This window comes from Olea europaea, unplaced genomic scaffold, assembly GCF_002742605.1.
Source record: "Olea europaea var. sylvestris unplaced genomic scaffold, O_europaea_v1 scaffold1731, whole genome shotgun sequence".
NCBI lineage: Eukaryota > Viridiplantae > Streptophyta > Magnoliopsida > Lamiales > Oleaceae > Olea > Olea europaea.
Window position 1 is genome coordinate 85,457 of NW_019235016.1, and position 21,011 is coordinate 106,467.

At 34.3% G+C, this 21,011-nt stretch overlaps 1 protein-coding gene across 1 annotated transcript; it reads left to right on the forward strand.

Moving 5' to 3' along the window:
- The first annotated feature begins 8,909 nt into the window (after positions 1-8,909).
- LOC111377846 lies at positions 8,910-10,611 on the forward strand. Its single transcript, XM_023000978.1, has 3 exons — positions 8,910-9,602; positions 9,702-10,003; positions 10,572-10,611. Exons 1-3 carry the CDS (start codon positions 8,910-8,912, stop codon positions 10,609-10,611), a joined length of 1,035 nt encoding a protein of 344 aa, XP_022856746.1.
- The last annotated feature ends 10,400 nt before the right edge of the window (positions 10,612-21,011 follow it).

Here is a 21,011-nt window from a genome sequence, read left to right on the forward strand (position 1 = left end):
TCCATCTGTTCGTGGAGAGGCATGCTGCTCCTCATATCGCTCGATCACAGACTGGATTCCTCCCTGACTTGCTGCTTCCTTATCGGATCTCTGAGGCATATTGTTTCACCTTTTGTATTTTCAACACCAAACACCACTGTCCCACTGGGCGTGCCAAATTGTTTCGCGCGGGTTAGTCACTAACAATTAAAAGGGATCAGACGATTGTGTGAGGGACAAACCTCTTGAGACAAAGTCCCAAAAAGGGGCGTTCTTTTATTGGCGATGACTTTACAATTGGAAATTAAAAACAAAGTGCCTCCAAGGGGCGCAAGCACACGAGTTACTGAAAAAAGTGTTTAAGTCTAAGCTAAGGAAATTAAAATTACATGTTCTCTGTTCGAGAGTTTTTGATTCGGTCCTTTGCTCTATGTCTTTTCTCCCTTTTATACTCCATGGATGGTCTCTTTGTGATCAACCGCCTAAAAACTGCTTGATCGTTCTACAACTGCCCACTTTCCTCGTAATGGTCATCTTGTCATGAAACTGCATTTTTTAACTGCTGTCATTACTCTTCGTCGTTCAACCGTTTTCGATTGACTTCCTTGAATCGTGAAACGTGATAGGGCTGCTTTAATAACTGCTTTGATAACTGCACTTCTTGATAACCACAACACTTTATGTTTGCTAAGACCTTGGGCGACTTGAAGGTCTGGGCGAGAATAGAGTAACAGCTCTAGACGACTGCATGGCATTCCATTCGCTCAGATTTTGGGCGACTTGCTACCGCGTTCTTGGGCCTCCCTATTTGAGCTTTCATCCTGAATTGTTTGGTTGGGCTTCATTCTTTGGGCTATCTGATTTGGGGATCCTCCAATTGGGCTTCATTCCTTGGGCCGTTCAATTTGGGCTGAATTTTTATGTGTCAACAGTAGCAATACAAGTGTTCTAAAATGTGCGCATATGCTTCACACATGTCAGCATATTCTTGATACATTTTTGAAACCTCGCATATGGGGTATGTACTGTACGTGAATACGGTCAACTCAATTCGTTGATAGCATATACATGCTTATAGATGTGTCAAAGTTAGTATGGCAAAGCCCAACCCATAGTTACCTTTAAAAAAAAATAAAAATGAAGAAGCAAATTGAGCTTAGTAAGTATAAAATTAGCCCAAATCATCCAAGTCCATGGATTATATATAGCAATATGCCAGGTTTTGACATTTAAAAAATCAAAACAAAATTTTCATAAAGTTGCAAATTATTTATGTCGGACCTGAACCTCCCTCTTCTTCCATCTTCCACTTGTTTTACTAGCGAATGATGCAGTTATGCGCAATCTTGAATTGTTGATGATTGCGATGATGAGGAGAAGGTTGCCAGTAATATCTTGCCATCTACAATAAATAGTATAAATTTTTAAATTGAAATGAGAGAGTATGATGAAGATGATTTGTATTGGATGACACGAAAGTTGACTTCTATGAAGAAGATGAGATTGAATTAGAATCCGATAAACAACTAGACACGATTTAGAATTTTTAAGTCAATATTCGTGTCTAATCTAATTGTAGGAATTGATTACTGAGTAATTGTAGTATTTATGATTTTGAACAATATGTTTTTGTAGAAAGTTTGAAGAACAAATATAAAGTTCAAGTAATTGTAGTGTTTATAATTTTGAGAAATATATATATTCGGAAATTTGAAGAACATGTATAAAGTTGAAATAATTCATTATTTTATTTATTTATTAGTTTAGAATATTTAAAATAATATTAAAAACTAGAAAACGCATAATTACAAATATGTTTCCCATATGCTTGTAATGTTTAATGCTCGACATAAAGCTATTGTCACGCATTACATATTTTAGAACCTTGAGTAAAACAACATAAATAAGAAAAAAATTGTAAATGAAGTCTCGCAACTTTACAAAAAAAAAATAATAATAATAAATCTCACAAAAAAAAATAAACAAATGAATTTTAAAAAAATTAATCTTTTGCAACTAAGCTCACCCATCCACCGTCAAAATTCTCCCACACCACTTCTGCTGTCAAACTTCGGCATGATATAACCCCCGTTTAGCCCTCATTAATTTCTATTACATTACATTACATTATATTTTTCTTTCACTTATTTCCAACAACACAATTTTCTATAAAATAATATTACACGTAAATCAAAAAAATTTCTTTCTTTTTCGACCACCCATTTTTCAAAAAAAAAAAAAATATTCCACTCATTTTCAATTCTACAAAATAGGGGCCAAACAGGAGCATAATATAAAATGGATTTTCCTTCTTAATAATGAATTGACTTCTTTTTTCTTTTATCATGTCAGCAATTTAATTAAACTAGTTGTGGCACCTATATACGTACTTTAATATTGATGACAAATTGAAACATCTATAATATATTAAAATATCATATAAAGGAGAACCATTTTTGGATGATATTAAAATATCTCATCAAAGGAGAATCATTTTTTGGACGATTTTAACCCTTTTACAATTCAAATATTTCAACAATAAATTACTTTTCGTTCTTTGATATGTAATAAATATTACGTAATTATTGCCACTTTACCTAGATTCAATGAATTTTCATTTGATGAATCTTGAATTATATGAATCTGAAGTTATTATAGATAAATTTATTCATATTCATGTATCTAAAAATTTCAATGGTTGTAAGGGAAAATCAATTTTTAGATGATTTTTGTTAGACCTAGAAGGATTGTAATGAATGAGATTAAATGATGATGTGAAGCAATAAAGATCACAACAAGAAACAAGATCAAAGGTAAAGAAATAAACAAAGAGAATTTATCGTAGTGGAAAGATGTATTATAAACTGACAATATGGAGAGAAATTACGGATACTGCAATAATGCTTAAACAAAACTAACAAAGGAGCCTTGTATTTATAGACCACGTTTCAAACCCTAGAAGAGTCCTAAAAAGCAAGAAAACATATTACAATTAGGAGACTCAATTTCAACGGGATTCTGTTTCCTTATTGTTGAATGCATTTAGCCTCTTTTTCAACATCAACAACACGCGATTCAAAACTCCTATTTGAATCACAACTCTAACAATCTCCACATTAACTCAAATTTCAGTGCGACAAGTGGAGCTCCGCAAAATATCTCCCCCTAAGAAATAAACTCATTTGCATCGAAATGAAAATAGCAAATGTCCTCAACGTAGTAACCAAAACTCTCCATATAAATCATCATCCTCTACACGGTATCCACAAGCGACATATGAACCCTACTTTCAATTTCCCAAAATTTCACTAAGGAATTAATACTTACCAAAAGGGTCGAAGCACGCCCTGTAGCAAAAATCATACAAAATGCCTGAACAGACGGCCCCTTACTAGAACTGTCGTCTTTAACGTCGTCGAAAGCATTACAAATAACACCACGGTACCTACGTTCAATGGATCCAATCCTAGCAACTGAACACAGTGCAACCGCTGAAATTGGTGGCAAAGCGAAATCACTAACACTTCCTCGAGCAATGTTTTGAACTGATCCAGAGCCCGTCACAAAAGGTATTGTACCAAACTGAATATCCACCACGGCACTGAACTTGTTCATATGTCTCTTAACTGGTTATATGCTCCACTGTAAAATGTACAATTGAGAAATTCTCTGTCCCTCTAGTACAACCCCGGACATCATTTCGGATCGTCAAGACTCTATCTCTACCAGAGAACTCCTTTTGCATCTAAAATACTAAGCAAGATGAGATTCTTTTTCAGGTCTGGAACATGTCGAACCCGATCAATTGTTCTGACTGTCCCATCCCATAACCTAAATCTGACTTGACCAATCCCAGCAATACGACAAGACTAGTTGTTTCCCATTACAACTCAACCTTGTTGAACAATCACATATGTCTAAAAGAAATTTCGATTGGAACACATATGATGCGAACATGCCGAATCAAGAACCCACTCCTCGTCAGGCCTAAATTCCACGTCAGATACCACAATCAACATCACATCTCCGCTGTCTAAAAAATCCTCAACTATATTTGTTTCATCTGAAGTCTATGCAATCCTTCCGAATATGTCCCTTACATATGCAGTAGAAGCAAAACAGATTGCTGTTATTTTTCAATCCGTCCCTTCGTCAACCACCATGATATACAAAAGCTTCTTTATCCCTCAATGTATCTCCAACCAAATGTTTTAACTTCTCATTTGAGTGCAAAGCATCATAGACATAGTCTATAGTCAAAATATCACGACTATACAAAATGGTGTCCCGAAACGAAGCATACGAGTTAGGCAACAAACACAATAGGATCAAGACCAGATTCTCTTTATTGTACTTAACCTCCAACGTCTCTAAATCTGTAACTATTTCCTTGAATACGGTAATATGGTCTTCCGGTGACCCTCCTTCCGCCATGCGATAAGAACATAGCTTCTGCTTTAGAGCCAGTTTCCTAGTGAGACTTTCAGTCATGAATAACTACTCCAATTTCAACCACAAAATAACCGTTGTTTTCTCCTTCAAGACATTCTGCAGAATATTGTTGGATAAATGAAGATGGAACTTCGATAAAGCCTTCCGATCCATCCGTGGTTTATCTTCCATTGTCCAGTCAACTGACATCTTCTCAAAATCTTGCAGCGCATCATCCAAATCCAATTGCGCCAGAATAGCCATCATCTTTACTTGCCACAAAGAAAACCTTGTATTGCAATCCAATAGCGGAATGTCATACCTCATGGTAGTCATCTCTGAAAAACCCCAACCAATCCACCAAAGAAGAACCAAGCTCTGATACTACTTGTTGGACTCGAAGAGATTGTAATGAATGAGATTAAATGATGATGTGAAGTAATAAAGATCACAACAAGAAATAAGATTAAAAGTAAAGAAATAAATAGAGAAAATTTATCGTAGATGAACGATGTATTATAAACTAACAATATAGAAAGAAATTACAGATACAGCAATAATGTTTAAACAAAACTGACATATGAGCATAGTATTTGTAGGCCACATTTCAAACTCTAGAAGAGTCCTAAAATGTAAGAAAATCTATTACAATTAGGAAACCCAATTTTGATGGAAGTTTGTTTCGTTGTTGTTGAATGCAGTTAGACCCCTTTCCAAACACCAAAAACACGCGATTCAAGATTTCTATTTAAGTCACAAACTTTAACAATTTTAACCCTGTTACAATTCAAATATTTCAACAATACCTTATTTTTTGTTTTTCAATATATAATAAATACTATATAATTATTGTCATTTATGAAATTTGTGTTATTAATTCTCAATTAACTAACATTCATGTTAACCTAGATTCAATGAATCATTTGATGAATCTTGAACTATATGAATTTAGAGTTATTATAGATGAATTTTGAATTATATGAATTTATATAGAGCTTGTTTGTTACAGCTCTTAAGCCAATTAAAATTAATTTTTTGACTATATTTTACTATTCTAACCATCATTTTTGAATTATTCTCTCACAGGTAAGACTCACTTTATCTTCAACAGTCAAAAAATCAATTATCAAAATTCCTACCAAACAAGCACATATTCAAATTATTTCGTTAACTTTAAGATGTATGACTATGACTAATTATATTTTTTCTTTGTTGCTTTTAAATAGTTTATATGCTATATTTGATTAGTGAAAATGAAAAATAATTAAGTAATGAATCCTCAACCATATAGGGATCATGACAACTTTATTTTCAGTGATGATTAGTTCAAAAATAAAGTGAAATTCAGTAATTGATACCGTTTAGTTTGTAATTATTAAGTTTTTTAATAACAAATTTTTCCCCATTTGGCAGGCAAATGGAACCTCGAGGAGAAGGTATGTAAATCAACCTAACGACACATGTCTACATAAAGCTTAATGGTTGGCATTTTTAGTACGTCGGCAAAGTGAATTCCACAATTTTAAAGAAAAATTTATATTTTTGTTATGTTTTCGAAATACCTCGTATATGGGGTATGTACTGTACGTGAATACGATCAACTCGGTTCGTTGATAACATATGTACGCGTAAACACCAAAATGCACATTTGTATTACGAATGTGTCAAAGTATGGCAAAGCCCATCCCATTGTTACCTTTAAAAAAAAAATCAAATTGAGCTCAGTAAACATCAAATTAGCCCAAATCATCCAAATCCATGGATTATATAGAGCAATATGCTAGGTTTTGACATTTAAAAAAATCAAAAATCAAAACAACTTTTTCGTGGAGTTACAAATTATCTACGCCGAGCCTAAACCTCCTTCTTCTTCCATCTTCTGCTTGTTTTACTAGCAAATGTTGCAGTTATGTGCAATCTTGAATTGTTGATGATAGTGATGATGATGAGGTGGTTGCCAATAATATCTTACAATCTATAAGAAATAATATAAATTTTTAAATTGAAATAAGGAAGCACAATGAAGATGATTTGTATTGGATGACACGAAAGATGACTTGGATGAAGAAGATGAGATTGAATTAAAATTCGATAAATGACTAGACACGATTTAGAATTTTTTAAGTCAATATTCATGTCTAATCTAATTGTAGGAATTCATTACCAAGTAATTGTAGTATTTATGATTTTGAGCAATATATTTTTGTTGAAAATTTGAAGAATAAACATAAAGTTCAAGTAATTTTAGTGTTTATAATTTTGAGAAACATTTTTGAAAATTTGAAGAACTTGTATAGAGTTTAAAGAATTCATTATTTTAGAATATTCAAAATAATATTAAAATTTGAAAAAAGCTTAATTACTATATGTTTTGCATATGCTTGTAATGTATAATGCTCGATCTAAAACTATTGTCACGCATTACACATTTTAGAACTTTGAGTAAAACAGCATAAACTAAGAAAAAAATTGTAAATGAAGTCTCGTAACTTTCCCAAAAAATAAAAAATAAAAAAATCTCGCTTAAAATAAACATAAAAAAATGAAGAGGCATTTTCAAGAATGTCCAATTATAAGGGTTGGAGTTGAAAAGTGTACTTTTTTTTATAATCTTTGCAAAAATGTCCAATTTTTAGATCAAAATGTCTACTTTACCCTCATGAAAAATTTAATCAATTTTATATCACTTTGGCACAATTTTTAAGAAGAGCAAATAACTTCTACGAGAAGGCACAATAATGTTACTATTACCTAGGTGAGTCCACTTGCTTATATTTTTAATTATATTTTAATCAATTATTCTAGAACAAATGAAGAAGAAGCAAAAATTCCATTACCATATACGAAGAAGTATATAATTCCAACTTCAAAGAAATTATTTTAAGAAATTTACTGTGGTAGAAATTTGAAGCTGATTAGGCTTTCATCATTTGTCGGTAGAAGGTATATTTCTTTGAACTCTATTTTTTCGAACCCTCATTTTTTTTGATAAGTTTTATTTAGTAGTTGTTGTTGTATATGTTCAAATCTCAATTTTTTGATAAAGTATTTTTTCCCTTGGACGAAATTATCCTGAGTATATATTTTTCGTACCATTCATCTTAAATAACTTAGTTAGATAATATACTTCTATATTTAGAATATTATTTATGGTGGAATAAATTCTTGCAAAAATGGTGGTTGAAGTTGAAGAAGATGATAAATGCATGAAACCCCGTCATTTCATTCTCGACATTTTATAAATGTCAATAATGATTATAAACGTCGAGAATGATATTTATACTATCATTCTCGACACTGTTAAATGTTGACATTAACATTAAAAATTTGAGTAAGTTGGTAAATTTTCGTGTAGAGTGATTCACATATTGCATGCAGGTAGCATTTTCGTTTTCGATTTTCATTAGTGGTTGACAGTATTGTTGTTTATGACTTGCAGTTATGGGAGATGTTAAGAGATTTGTTGTCTCGTATGGTAGTAGATTCGTCAACATTGGAAGTGGTTAGGGAACCGAACAATATCAATTGTTGTTCGACATGATATTACATATGAAGAGCTTGTACATAAATTATTCGAGAAGCTGAATGTTGATAGAATGAAGTTCCGAATTCAATTGAAATTTACAGTTCCAAACATGAATATACCCCCAGCTAATGTAGCCGACGAGGAGGAATTGCAATGGTTTATGTCTGTTCACACAGAAGCGGCGTTGTGTGTAATTGCAGATGAATATAATGCTGGAGAGCACGAACTGCATGTCGGAGTTGAGCATTTGTCACCAATAGAAGATGCATTGTGTGGACGCGATGAAATCGGTATGTGCGAACTACAAGAGCCACAAACGATTGATAATATGAATGAAAGTTTAGGAGAAGGCAATTTGTTTATTCGAAATGCAATTGAGTCGATTGATGAAGAGGACATTGTGGAGAATCAGATATTCTTTAGCAAACGACAGTTAGACACAAGGCTTCAACTTAAGGCTTTGAAAGAGAAGTTTCATTTCAAGGTTAAAAAGTCGAATCCTAGATCTCTTACTGTGTGTTGTGTCGATACTACATGCCATTGGCTAGTACGAGCTTCTGAGATAAAAACTTCAGAAATCTTTACGATTCGAGAGTACATACCTGAGCACACATGTTCTCTAGATGTTCAACGAAATGTACAAATTCACGCAACGAGTGCAATAATTGGGCATCACATAATGCGAAGGTTGGACGATGCAAACCAATCATACGTTCCTGCGGGTATTATTGGGGATATGGAACGTAAGTTTGGTGTACGGATTACCTACATCAAAGTGTAGAGGGCTAAAGATAAGGGACTTCGATTTCTTCGTGGTACACCCGAAGAAAGTTTCCAGAAATTGCCATCATATTGTCACATGTTAACCGAGAAAAATGCAGGAACTATTGCACATATTGAACTCGACTCGAATAATAGGTTCTTATACTTCTTCTTAGCGTTCGGGCCTAGTGTACGTGGTTTTCGAGAATACATGAGGCCAGTAATTTGTGTTGATGGAAGTCATTTGAAGGGCCAATATAAGGGAACACTACTAGTAGCTGCAACGCAAGATGCTAACCTACAAATATATCCTCTTGCGTGGAGTGTTGTCGATGGGGAAACAAATGCATCGTGGTATTGGTTCTTTGCAAAGTTGAAAGATGTCATTGATGATTCAAACCAGCTAGTGTTTGTGTCGGACAGAAAGAAGAGTATTAAGCGGGCAATTACGAGGTTGTTCCCACTTTCTCACCACGGTGCCTGCATCTGGCATATCGAGAAAAATCTTATTGCAAGGTATAGCAGTAGCAATGTCATCTTCTTATTCAAGCGGGCAGCGCTAGCATACCGCGTATCGGAATTTGATCAGTTTATGACACAGATAAGAACCATTCGACCATCAATGGCATCTTACTTGGAACGTGCCGGTATATCCACCTTGTCACGGGCACATTGTGTTGGTAATCGGTACAACGTTATGACGAATAACATTGCGGAGTCACTGAATTCAGTCCTAAGGCAACAAAGAAGTTTCCCTATAACCTCGTTAATCGAAAATATTACGTCATTGATGCAACGATGGTTCTACAAGAGAAAAAGTGCATCCACGAAATGTAGTACGACTGTGACACCAAAAATTGATGATGAATTGAGAAAATCATTCGACGCCGGTGCAACTTTACCAGTATGAAATTTGGACGAACTCGTTTTTGAGGTAGGTATAGCTACCGAACTTTGTACTGTCGACCTTATAGGTAACACATGTTCATGTCGAGAGTTTCAGATGCGACAAATCCCATGTTCACATGCATCCCGAGCTGCTTGCGCAAAAGAAAAATCATTGTATGATTTGTGCTCCTCTTACTACACCACAGAATATTGGCGAGCTGCGTACAATGAAGTTCTTCACCCCATTGGCCGAGAGTCAGATTGGGTTGTTCCTCAGTCTATTCGTTCCGTCGAAATTTTGCCCCTGAATATACGTAGAGCACCAGGTCGACCTCCTACCCAACGTCAACGATCAAGAACTGAAAGGTCGACGTTGAGACGAAAATGCGGCCGATGTGGGGGTTCTGGACATAACAGGCAAACATGTCAGAATTCGACATCTTTAAGTGACACGTATACTTGAATGACATTGTGTATTCTGATCGTCAAATGCCCTGATAACATGAATTATCAATGTTTTGAATTTTTTTTCTTTTGTATTACTTGCTTTCTACCTCTTATTTTAAATGTTATTGAATATATTTTTGACTTCTACTTCTTTCTGTTTCTTTCTTCGTTCTCTCTTGATATCACTTATTTGCAATTGCTTGTTGTAAAATTAAGTTTGTAATATATTTTGAATCCTTTATATGGATTTCTCCCATTTTTTGTGATTTTTCTCTTATATTATTCTAGTCGTTCAAAATTTTATAGCGCACAAATAGGAAAATTCGTATGGGCATTCACTAAATGCAAACAACATTTCATTTTTGAATGTCATACTGGATACAAACAAGAGAGGCCAGGTTTGGGGTATAACTACCAACAAGGGAAATGGTGCTTACATATATTCTTATGAACATTTCACTACGATATCATTTTGTTCATCATATAAGTGAATAAGTATATATCTATTTCATCACTGGGATTTTCTTAATCATTGTAGACACAATGTGGTAATGGATACAAAAGCAACCCATGAATGACTCGTTCTCCTAAGTCATTGGAGCAGACAAAATGGTAATCATAACAAAAGGAAGCCATAACTCCAATGCATATCGTAGACAACTATTATACAAAATGGTGATCACCCAAAAAATTATCCATCACCTATATGGATTTTATAGCACTACTATATGTACGTAAATATTTCACTTACGAAGACTGCATCTTCTACATATCCTCCACGACGGACAAAGAGGACATATCACTGTCGTACTCCTCGTCGGAGCTTATGATGATCACATCTTCATTTTCGACGAGAACTGCTCCAACATTTTCATCCTACAACACATGATGTGCTTTCGGTTGGACCGGTACTGGGACGATCTCACGATGAACTTGAATTGGTTCAATTTCGTCGATTAGATTCGGAAAAGGGATTGGTTGAAGGCAAAACCTACGATGGTGGTTCGAAGGTTGACGAACATATAGAACAAAAATATTGCGTTCATCATCCGAGTCCGAGTCAATGATGATCGGGTTGTCCGCGGACGACCCAGGGGAGTCGAAAGTGATAGTAACATCAAGAATAGGAGTATGTTGAGTTGATGAAGACATAATCAATGGAAAAACTAACTAGTGCTATGATTTTGTTAAATTCTCGTATGTACATATTTAAGTAAAGTCCAACATTTTATACTGGAGAAACACTTGTCCGTTGAATGCACGATAAGATATCTCACCAACCAATATGGTTGAAGTCATTGATGGTCATTATTTTACAACTTTTTTTCACATCAATATGGTTGAGAACGTACTTGTGCTTGGCATACCAACTTTAACTGCTATAGTAATTATAAAGCTGCTTGCTACAGTTTTCGCAGTTATTACACCATTTGGTTGCCTTCACTCTTAGTTAAATTTGGTTGGATCATATTTATGTTGACATTTGATGCCTTCTCGACATTTGTAATGTCGTTATCGACATTAAATAGCTGTTAATCTCGACACTTGACATTACAAATGTCTAGAACGACACTTGGACCAAAATACGATATTTCTCTACATTTCTTCGATTTTCGGACGTTTGATATGTCGTTCTCGACATTACATAGCTGTGAATCTCGACACTTGATATTTCATTTGTCTAGAATGACACTTCGAGAACATATTACATACCACCATATAAATCGAAATATGCAAACCACTGTGTAAACCAAAATACATTTTACGTGCCACCACATAAAACCAAAATTCATGTTATGTACCACATAAAGCAAAATACATATTGCAAAAGGCGGTATCATGAACCGGCTGATCATCAACAGTTACACAAGCAAAGTACAGCTAAGCCACTACAATTGTTTCACTATCAGGGATAAAGAAAGTATTCGTTATTCAAAAAATCGACCGCAATCTTTCTTCTGTATATTGACATTCTCTCTGCTGAAACTGATTCTATTAGATGCCGGAGAACGAAGCATTCTATATACTTGAGTACAAACATTATGCAATTTGGCCTGTACAATAAATGATTTTTCGTTAGTTGAAATTAGTATATACAATAGATTAACTACGGTAGTAAATAACAAGAGTTGAAATGCTCACCCATTGTTCGCACACGGTAGATAAGGTATAATCTCCATTTTCATTGGATCATCTAAATGTTTTTTTATATTTCGTCTGGTGGACAGGGGTTCACACTGCAATAATGTTTGAACGACTGTGCATGTTGCTTCTACATGAGCCTTGATTGCATCAGGTGTGTGAACATTATTGCTGCAGTCGTATATGTAGAATTTCCATTCACGAATATTGACCAGAAACAGATAACATTCATTGCCTGGATATGCACTTGAAATTAATAAATACTTGCATCCCATCCACGAACGACCAACTACAGGCAATGTACCGTTGACATAGCCTTGTAGGCGAGTTCCATCTGATTCACCTGTCTGGTTATATTCCATGTGCCACCTCATTTGCTGACAACACTCCTCTTCAAATTGAAAATCCAAAATTGCATATTTTTTATTGACGAGAGTACAATCTTCATTCATACGCTGCCTCAATAACTTCAGCTCCAGCTCAATATGCTAATGCAATAAATATATGTAACATATATTATACATATTAACTACGAAATTAAATTTATTGTGATTGCAAACCTTCACTCACCACAATATTCAGATCCTTCGTCGGATCCATTAAACTTTTTAGCATGTCTCTTCCATAGACATTGCCACGGCCATCGTCTAAATATGCACTGTATAACATAATTTAAATTACTGTCAAATAATTCAACAAATAATTTTTTACATAGATATAATAATGTGTAGCATTCGGACTATTCAGAATGAGTTACATTTGTTACCCAAATTGATTTCTCGATATCCAATTCCTAATGTCTTTGTACTTGTTCATATCGTAGTCTTCTAAGGGACGGCCTGTGGATGATAAAGTCTGTGTGTATTTCATCTTCTTTTCCCTTACTCTTCTCCGCATGTCAACACTTTCTGCTGGTTGAGACGTTGATGTCTCATGCGGTTGAACAGTAGGAGTTGGACTTGCATGGAGAGGAACATCCTGCTGCATGGAACCTATAATGGCTTCCATGTTGGATTCCCAGTTAGATAATCTGTTTAGCATATTCTCATTCTTTTCGTCAATGTAAGATCTGACAGAACATAAACTTGTATCAATATAAGACTGTATGTGCTCCTGTTGCTGCTGAAATAATTCTTCTTGTTTTCGAAGAATCGCCTGATAATGGGCTTCTTGTTGTTGCGATTCCTGGGCCATTTGAGTGCTAAACATATTTGATAGAGAATTATCCATGTATGACTGCATACCACATAGCATGTAATCTTGCATCGATTTGTTATGTTGTTCGAACAGTTGCTTTTGGCTTTCAAGGATATCCTGGTTCAGGGCTCTGGATTCTTTAACAAATTCTGCCTTCAAGTTGCCACACAGACTGGACACATCTGATATCGTATGTTGCCTGTACATACCCAACATTTCTTCCATTCGATCTTCAGTTACATATCTGGAGGCACCAGAAGCAGAACTAGGCCCAACTCCAGTTGAAGTTCTCGATGTGCCACGACTGGTCGTTTCTTGCATACGGATGTTATCCGGTATTTGTGGTACTACATTATCTATTTCTCCAATGACAATGTCATCTAATATATTATGTTCATCGTCAGCCGGCAGAGAAAGATTTGTGTACCAAGGTGTTTGTAATTCTTCCTCTGTAGGCTGCAACACTGCAATGACTTCTATCTGTAATCATAACAAACTATTAGAATCCATTTGTTTAATTGAACTTATTAATAATAAAATGCGAATGTCATTGTACATTGAAAATAAAAAATTCATACATCTTGAGTATCCAAAAATTGCTTAACAACCGATTCCTTCAGTATAGTATTAGACCTCCAATTATAGATTCGTGGAATCTACACCGTTCTGTGTTTACGGTGACTAAACTTTTGTCCAATTTGTGGAAACGCTTCATATATCCAATACTGCAACGTAAAAAAAGAGAAATGTGATGTATAAATTTTATTCTTTGTACAAAGAAATTATACATAATACGTAAGTAATTAGAATAGGAACATAATACCTGAAATGCGAGTGGATAACCTTGTAATGCATACTTACATTCTGTCTGTCCATTCTGTTGCATCCTTATTATTCTTTCCAATTGTGACTCTTTCAAATAATTTAACAAAACGAAATATGCTATTTGGCCCCACGGATATGTAAGGAACTCATTCAGATGTTCAACCATGCCCAGAATTCTATAATCAACTTGTCGTGAAGTCGGTTTCAACACACACTCAACCAACATAATTAATCCCAATTTAAATTTATCTTCTGTATCTTCACACATGTGGAAAGTTTCAAAAAGCATCCTTTTGCTAATTTTTTTTGTGCCATTGAAGTATTGATTTCTAAGACGATGGTTATTATAATCAATTTCTACGGATGGTTCATGACAAGGTAGTCCAGTAATGAGGCAAAATTCTTGTAAGCCAAACCTAGCAAGATGGCCATCTAACCGTACCCAAACTTTATTATTTTTGCCACAATGCACAAGTCTCATTATAAATTCATGTACCAACTTGCTAGTAAATTGTTCTTCGTCTCCTTTGAAAATAGCTCCATATATAAATCCATAAAAATTACTACACATCAAATAACATTGTTGATTTGCATCTATGAAATTTATAAAATCTTGAAAGTATTGACGATTTGGATACTGAAGGATGGTAGCAGAAAACCATTGTTCCAGAGAGAAAACATATTCTAAAGATATCTGCATCAATTATACAAGAATTAATATTTTTAAGGAACTGTAATAATTTTTTCAAGAATTTATATTTTCATTTGATTGTACACATCTATTATAGTAAAACAAATTACTGTTAATTGTACAATTAATTATTTAAGAATTAATATTTCCAAACAAATATAATTTTTTTCACGTCTTTATACTAAACAAAATTAAAATCAAAAATTAATATTTTAAACAAAATGTGATATTTTTGTTTATAAAACATATTACAAAAAAAAAATTCTGCTAGAGAGTGTCACGGAGCAAGCTGCTCCGTGACACTCTCATATTACAAAAAAAAAAAAAATTCTGCTAGAGAGTTGCTCCGTGACACTTCGAGAGTGTCATGGAGCAAGCTGCTCCGTGACACTCTCGAAGTGTCACGGAGAAGCGATCTCCGTGACACGGAGATCAAGTTTTTTCGAGTAAATTGTAGTTGAAAAATATTTTTCTTTCAAGATATTCAACTAACTGCTAAGTAGCACAAATATTAAATACAAATTTTGAATTAATTACATTTTCTGATCAAATTAGCGTCTTTTTTGAGTGAATGTGGAAAATGTTTCCGGCTAAATGAATGTGAGAATGAAATTTGAATTAAAATGTGAAGAGAGTGAGTGAAGGAGACAAATAATTGTAGCTAAATATGTGGATGGGGGAGCGAATGAGAAGTAGCTAAAATTAATTAAAACGTGTGAAGAGTGAGTGAATGTGACAAATAATTGTAAGTAAATGTGTGGATGGGAGAGTGAATGTGAGGATAATGAGTGAACGAGAAAAAGTAAATTTCATAACCATTTTGTTGTGTTACAATAATTGATCATAAGCAAATTTCCCTGTTCTAGTTCTCACTCTGTTTTGGGGACCCTCCTTCACTATCTTTCCCTTTGTTTCCATATATATATATATATCAGTGGTTTCTTTAAACTTTCTTGTGTTGTAATTTGACAAATTATAAATTTCTTTTTAATTCATTTTGTTCCATTAAAATTTTATATTCACAAAAAAAAAATATATTAACGTTTTGTACAATTCAAATTTTATATTGAAAAAAAAAATGATCGATAAATTTCTTTAATTTATTAAAACTGATAGAGTTAATCAATTTTTCCTCACTAACTGCTAAGTAACACGAAGTTTATTTTATTTCCACATACATGATCACACAAAATGACACATATGGTCACATATTATTGAAAACAAAAATATAAGGGACGTTAACATTTATATTGAAACAATATATTTCTTAACATTTCACTCATTTCTTGACATTTGACGTGTAGTTCTCGACATTAAATGTCTGCTAATCTGGACACTTGACAGTACATTTGTATAGAACGGCATTTCAACTAAAATATAGGATTTCTCCACATTTCATTTGAACATTGACATCTCCTACTCCACTATATGAGATAATAAAGTTATAAACTATTTTCAACCACCGGTTTACATCCACAAAATATTACATACACCATATAAACAAAAATATGCAAACCACTGTCTAAACCAAAATACATTTTTCGTACCACGACATAAACCAAAATACATATTGAAAAACCATCATATAAATCAAAATAGGTAAATATCTAAATTCTACGCATCCCTCTTACCCCTCTTGCGACCAGATCGTGTGTATGGCGTCTTTGTGTTTACACTAGCCTTCTTCAACCTCAACGATCGAGGTCTACGTGTAGGTGGATCAGCTGCCATCGAAGGTCCAGAAACGATGCTATCATGAACCAGTTGATCATCAATGGTCACACCAACTGTAGGTACAACGGCTGGTGCCTCTTTCACAATATCACAAGCAACATATATTGACCCAAGTACTCCAACCCCACCTCCTGACGTTATGGACACATCAGGGATATTGCAAACAACTGGTTCGGTTGCCTCTCCGACATCCTGTCTGTTTGCAGAAATATTGGGAGTGAAAACATCATGTCGGGGCTCGTCTCCACTACGATCGTCATGACCAAATCCACCATACTCAGTACCAACATTGTGTTGTCCAATTTCTGTAGCAACTTCATCAAACCTTCGTCGAAGAATATTCATCTCATCAGTGACATGATTTCTCAAACCACACACATGACCTCCCAGATCATTTTGGAGACTAGCGAATCTTGTGTTTATTTCTTTCCTCAAATCCCCCATCTTGCTCTCAAATGCCTCCCGTTGCTCATTCAAGATAACTCTTATCTCATTTAAAGACACATGTCTTTCAACGATGGGATCCCCATACTCTTCTTCTCTGCCTTCAACCAGATGCAAACCTCGATGACGAGGTCCATCTTTGTTGCCTCTCTGGGATTTATTTGGTTGATGGTTGTTGTCATCGTTTCGTATAACATCATCGTCAACTGGACAAGCTTGTATTTCTATTGATTGAGCAACAAGATCATCTAAAACGGGGTCGGCTGGGTCTTCCAACGGAACTAGATCGACGAAGTACGGCTATAATTCTTCTGCAGCAATTGCTCGCAGCGTAGCCCACAAATGCACTTACAGGAGAAGAAAAATAGGCGAAATGAAAAAATATATATTGCGGAGTGTAAGGCAATTAAGTATGTAAATCGCCTACATTTGTCTTCTCAAAAAAATCTGAATATGTTCGGGAATGAGGTTGTTTCATGCCAGACCACCACAACATCCTCGGGACATCGTCACAAGTCTTACTCGAGAATCGAGCTCCCAACTCCGGAATTGCCTCGTACGTCCAAATCTGCATGACATTTGTAACAGTAATAACCATATTTGGAGATAAATAACAATGAGCGATGAGAAGAACTGAAATGAACCAAAATAGATGTATACCTGGACAGCAAGAGGGAATCCGTACAATGTGTAAGTCATCCTATCACAATCATTCACTTTTACCATGTCCGCCTTTCTTCTCCATCCACGTAGTAGTGATTTGATGAGAAGTTGAAAACATACTGTCCCCCATGGGTAGGCATTGAAAAAATCCAAGTCGTCAACGATAGAAAGAGTTATCGAATTTATTCCTACATTTCGATCTCTTGAATAAAATACCCCTTCAATAATTAGTGCCAACCCAAGCTTGTAACGATCGTTACGGTTGGCACATTTCAAAAAAGCTTTCTCCAGGTCGCTACACGTTATCCGGTCCATATTAGCAAATATTTTATCTTGTAGACGGGTTTTCTCTAGGATTTTGTCAACTTCGGCACCTTTAGGCACTGGACTGCACTTCAAGCCAGTAATTAGTGCGAACTCCGGTCGTCCAAATCGTGCAAACCTTTGGTTCACCTTGAACCAAGCCTCAAACCGCTTTCGGCATACCACCGATCTGTTTACCATTTCATGAATTAATTGAGCAGATAGTTTCAACTCCGGTAACTTTGCAACATGTCCTATACAACTATCCTCCAACTAACGCTTTTGCTGTGGATCCAATTTGTTGAGGACAACTGATATATATTTTGTATTGCTCACTTGCGACACATGGGCCGGAACATGTTCTTCCTCCGGAATATTATATCGGTGTGTCATACTCATCTACAAATGAAAACAATATTTTAACAAATACTATGAGAACGTACAAATGAAATCAAATATAACATTCTTGTTAAAATGCAGTGCAAGAAAAATAATTTTTACAATACAATGGTTTGATAAAATATTATATCTAAACTAAGTTGTTTAATTGTTGAAATTAAAACAAACCTGACTTCTGATCTGAAGCTACAATGTAACCATTTTATAGTTGATCACCATTCAAACAGTTCAAAAGTATATACACAATCTTCTACAATTTCATTAAGTTAATTGCCTAATTTAGATATGCAAGTAAGTCGAAAATACAATATTCTTTAACAAAATAAATAACAACAACATAGCCTTGTATTAAATAAATTTAGAGCCAACTACAACAGACCATACGCAAAATCAAGTATACATGTCGTAAGATTTGACAAAGTTTTCTATCTGTTATCAATCTATCACAGTCTTCCTCCATAAGAAACCATCAATATACAAATGCAACCCTTAACAAGATGCAGAACAAATTTGATGTGAAAATGAAGCCATTTAGTTGCTGATGAGCATTCAAACAGTCTTAAGAGTGTATAATAGCAACACAATCTGTGTCATTTCATCATGTTTATTGCCTAACTCAGATGCGAAATATGCCTCAAATTGAGTATTCTTCACTTCGTACTAGTGTTATTTATCATCCAGCAACATCAAATTTAGTTCACATATAGATTATATCTCAAAAGCAAAAATACAATAACAGGGACAACAGAAAGTACAATCATTTTCCTGATTTCTTTAAACACTTTACCTCTTTAACCTTTTTGACAATATCTCACATGTATCACTTTTTATCTCAAATTGTATCAACAGTTCGTATTTGCTCGCCCAATAGAATAGAGACACTCAGTGACCTTGACATCAGTTTATGTTAAACTAGCCAAATCTTAGGATTTAGGAAGAGGGGAGACTTGGGGAAGTGAAAAAAATAACGAAATAAAAAAAATAACGAAATAAATTTACTCTATAGCACTGGACTCTGAAGTGTGGTGGGCAAACGGCAACTAGGAAAATAAGAGAGAAATGGACATGCTCGTTGTCGGGGAGTTGGGTCAGAGTGAAGATTGAGAGACTGAGAGTTAAGAGGACTTAGTTTAGGGCTTCTTTTATTTTTTCATTCCCCCGCCTTCATTTCTTTTTTTTTTTTCTTTTTTTGTATTCGGGTCGAATTATATCAGGTTTTCCATTTTTTACCCATAACTCGATCCAACTCGACCTGCACCTACTTAACCCATAACCCTACCCACACCTATCCAACCCAGGCATTTAATGTTGATTGACATTTCTACGTTGATTGACATGAATAGTGATATGGAAAATTTTGAATTCTTGTGTGAAAATAATATTTCTAATAGGGGTATTTTCGTTTACATAATTCGAAAATGGACATTGACAAAATTGTGGACATTTTGGCAAATGACTCGCTGAAAATGGACATTACGTGAAATTTCCTCAAAAAATGAATTTTAAAAATTTTAGTCCTTCGCAGCTAAGCTCACCCACCCACCGTCGCCCACCACATTTGCAGTCAAACTTCAACATGATATAATATAAAATGGATTTTCCATCTTAAAATAATAATGAATTGACTTCATTTTTCTTTTATCATATCAGCAATTTAATTAAACTAGTCGTGTCACTTATACATGTACTTTAATATTGATGACAAATCGAAACATTTGATTAATAAGGATCATCAGCATATATACAAATCGAAACATTTGACTAATAAGAATAATCAACATTGAGGTGCTGTTTGGCTGTGGGGCCAAGATTAATCAATTTTGGGGGCATTATTGGAGATAGAAAAGTCACCTGCACTCATTATTCAATTGTCAAAATGTCAAAATTACATCATATGTTACTAATTTTTTTTTTTTTTTTTGAATGGTTTCATTATCAACTTATCTGCACTTGTCTGTCCAACACGTGTGTCGTACCTAACTCATAATAATGCGGCAATTTCTCATTCAACCGTATGTAAAACGATTTTTCTGTTCAAACTATGCATTTATAGAAGTTTTACATTTTTTTGCCTGTTATGTCAATTGTTAGTTTAGGTCCCGTTTGGTCATATTAATGTAAAAATGAGAATGAAAAATATAGTCATTATTGATCTCATACAAGAGATAAAAAGTCAAAAATGGTGGTTTGATGTGATGGATAACGATCATATTTTTTTATTTTAATGAGCAAATAATAAAAAACAAATGAGGGCTTAGTTTATAAATTACACAGAGAATATAATAATGATCTTAGTTCTTTAGTAGATAGGAATGCTTAAATTAAAATTTAAGTTGTGAATTTCACTTAATGTTGGATTAAAGTGTCTCAATTTTTTAAAATTTATTTTTAATCACATATTTAAGAAGTCCATAACTATTATCAACTTTTTAGTTATATATTTTTATCAAAATTTACAAAAAATCTGAATTTTAGTTAAACGTTGAAATAAATAAAGGTAATGGGCATTGTGTCCTACACATTGAAATCCATTTCTTTAAAATTAGTATGAATTATACAACAAATTATAATATATATATG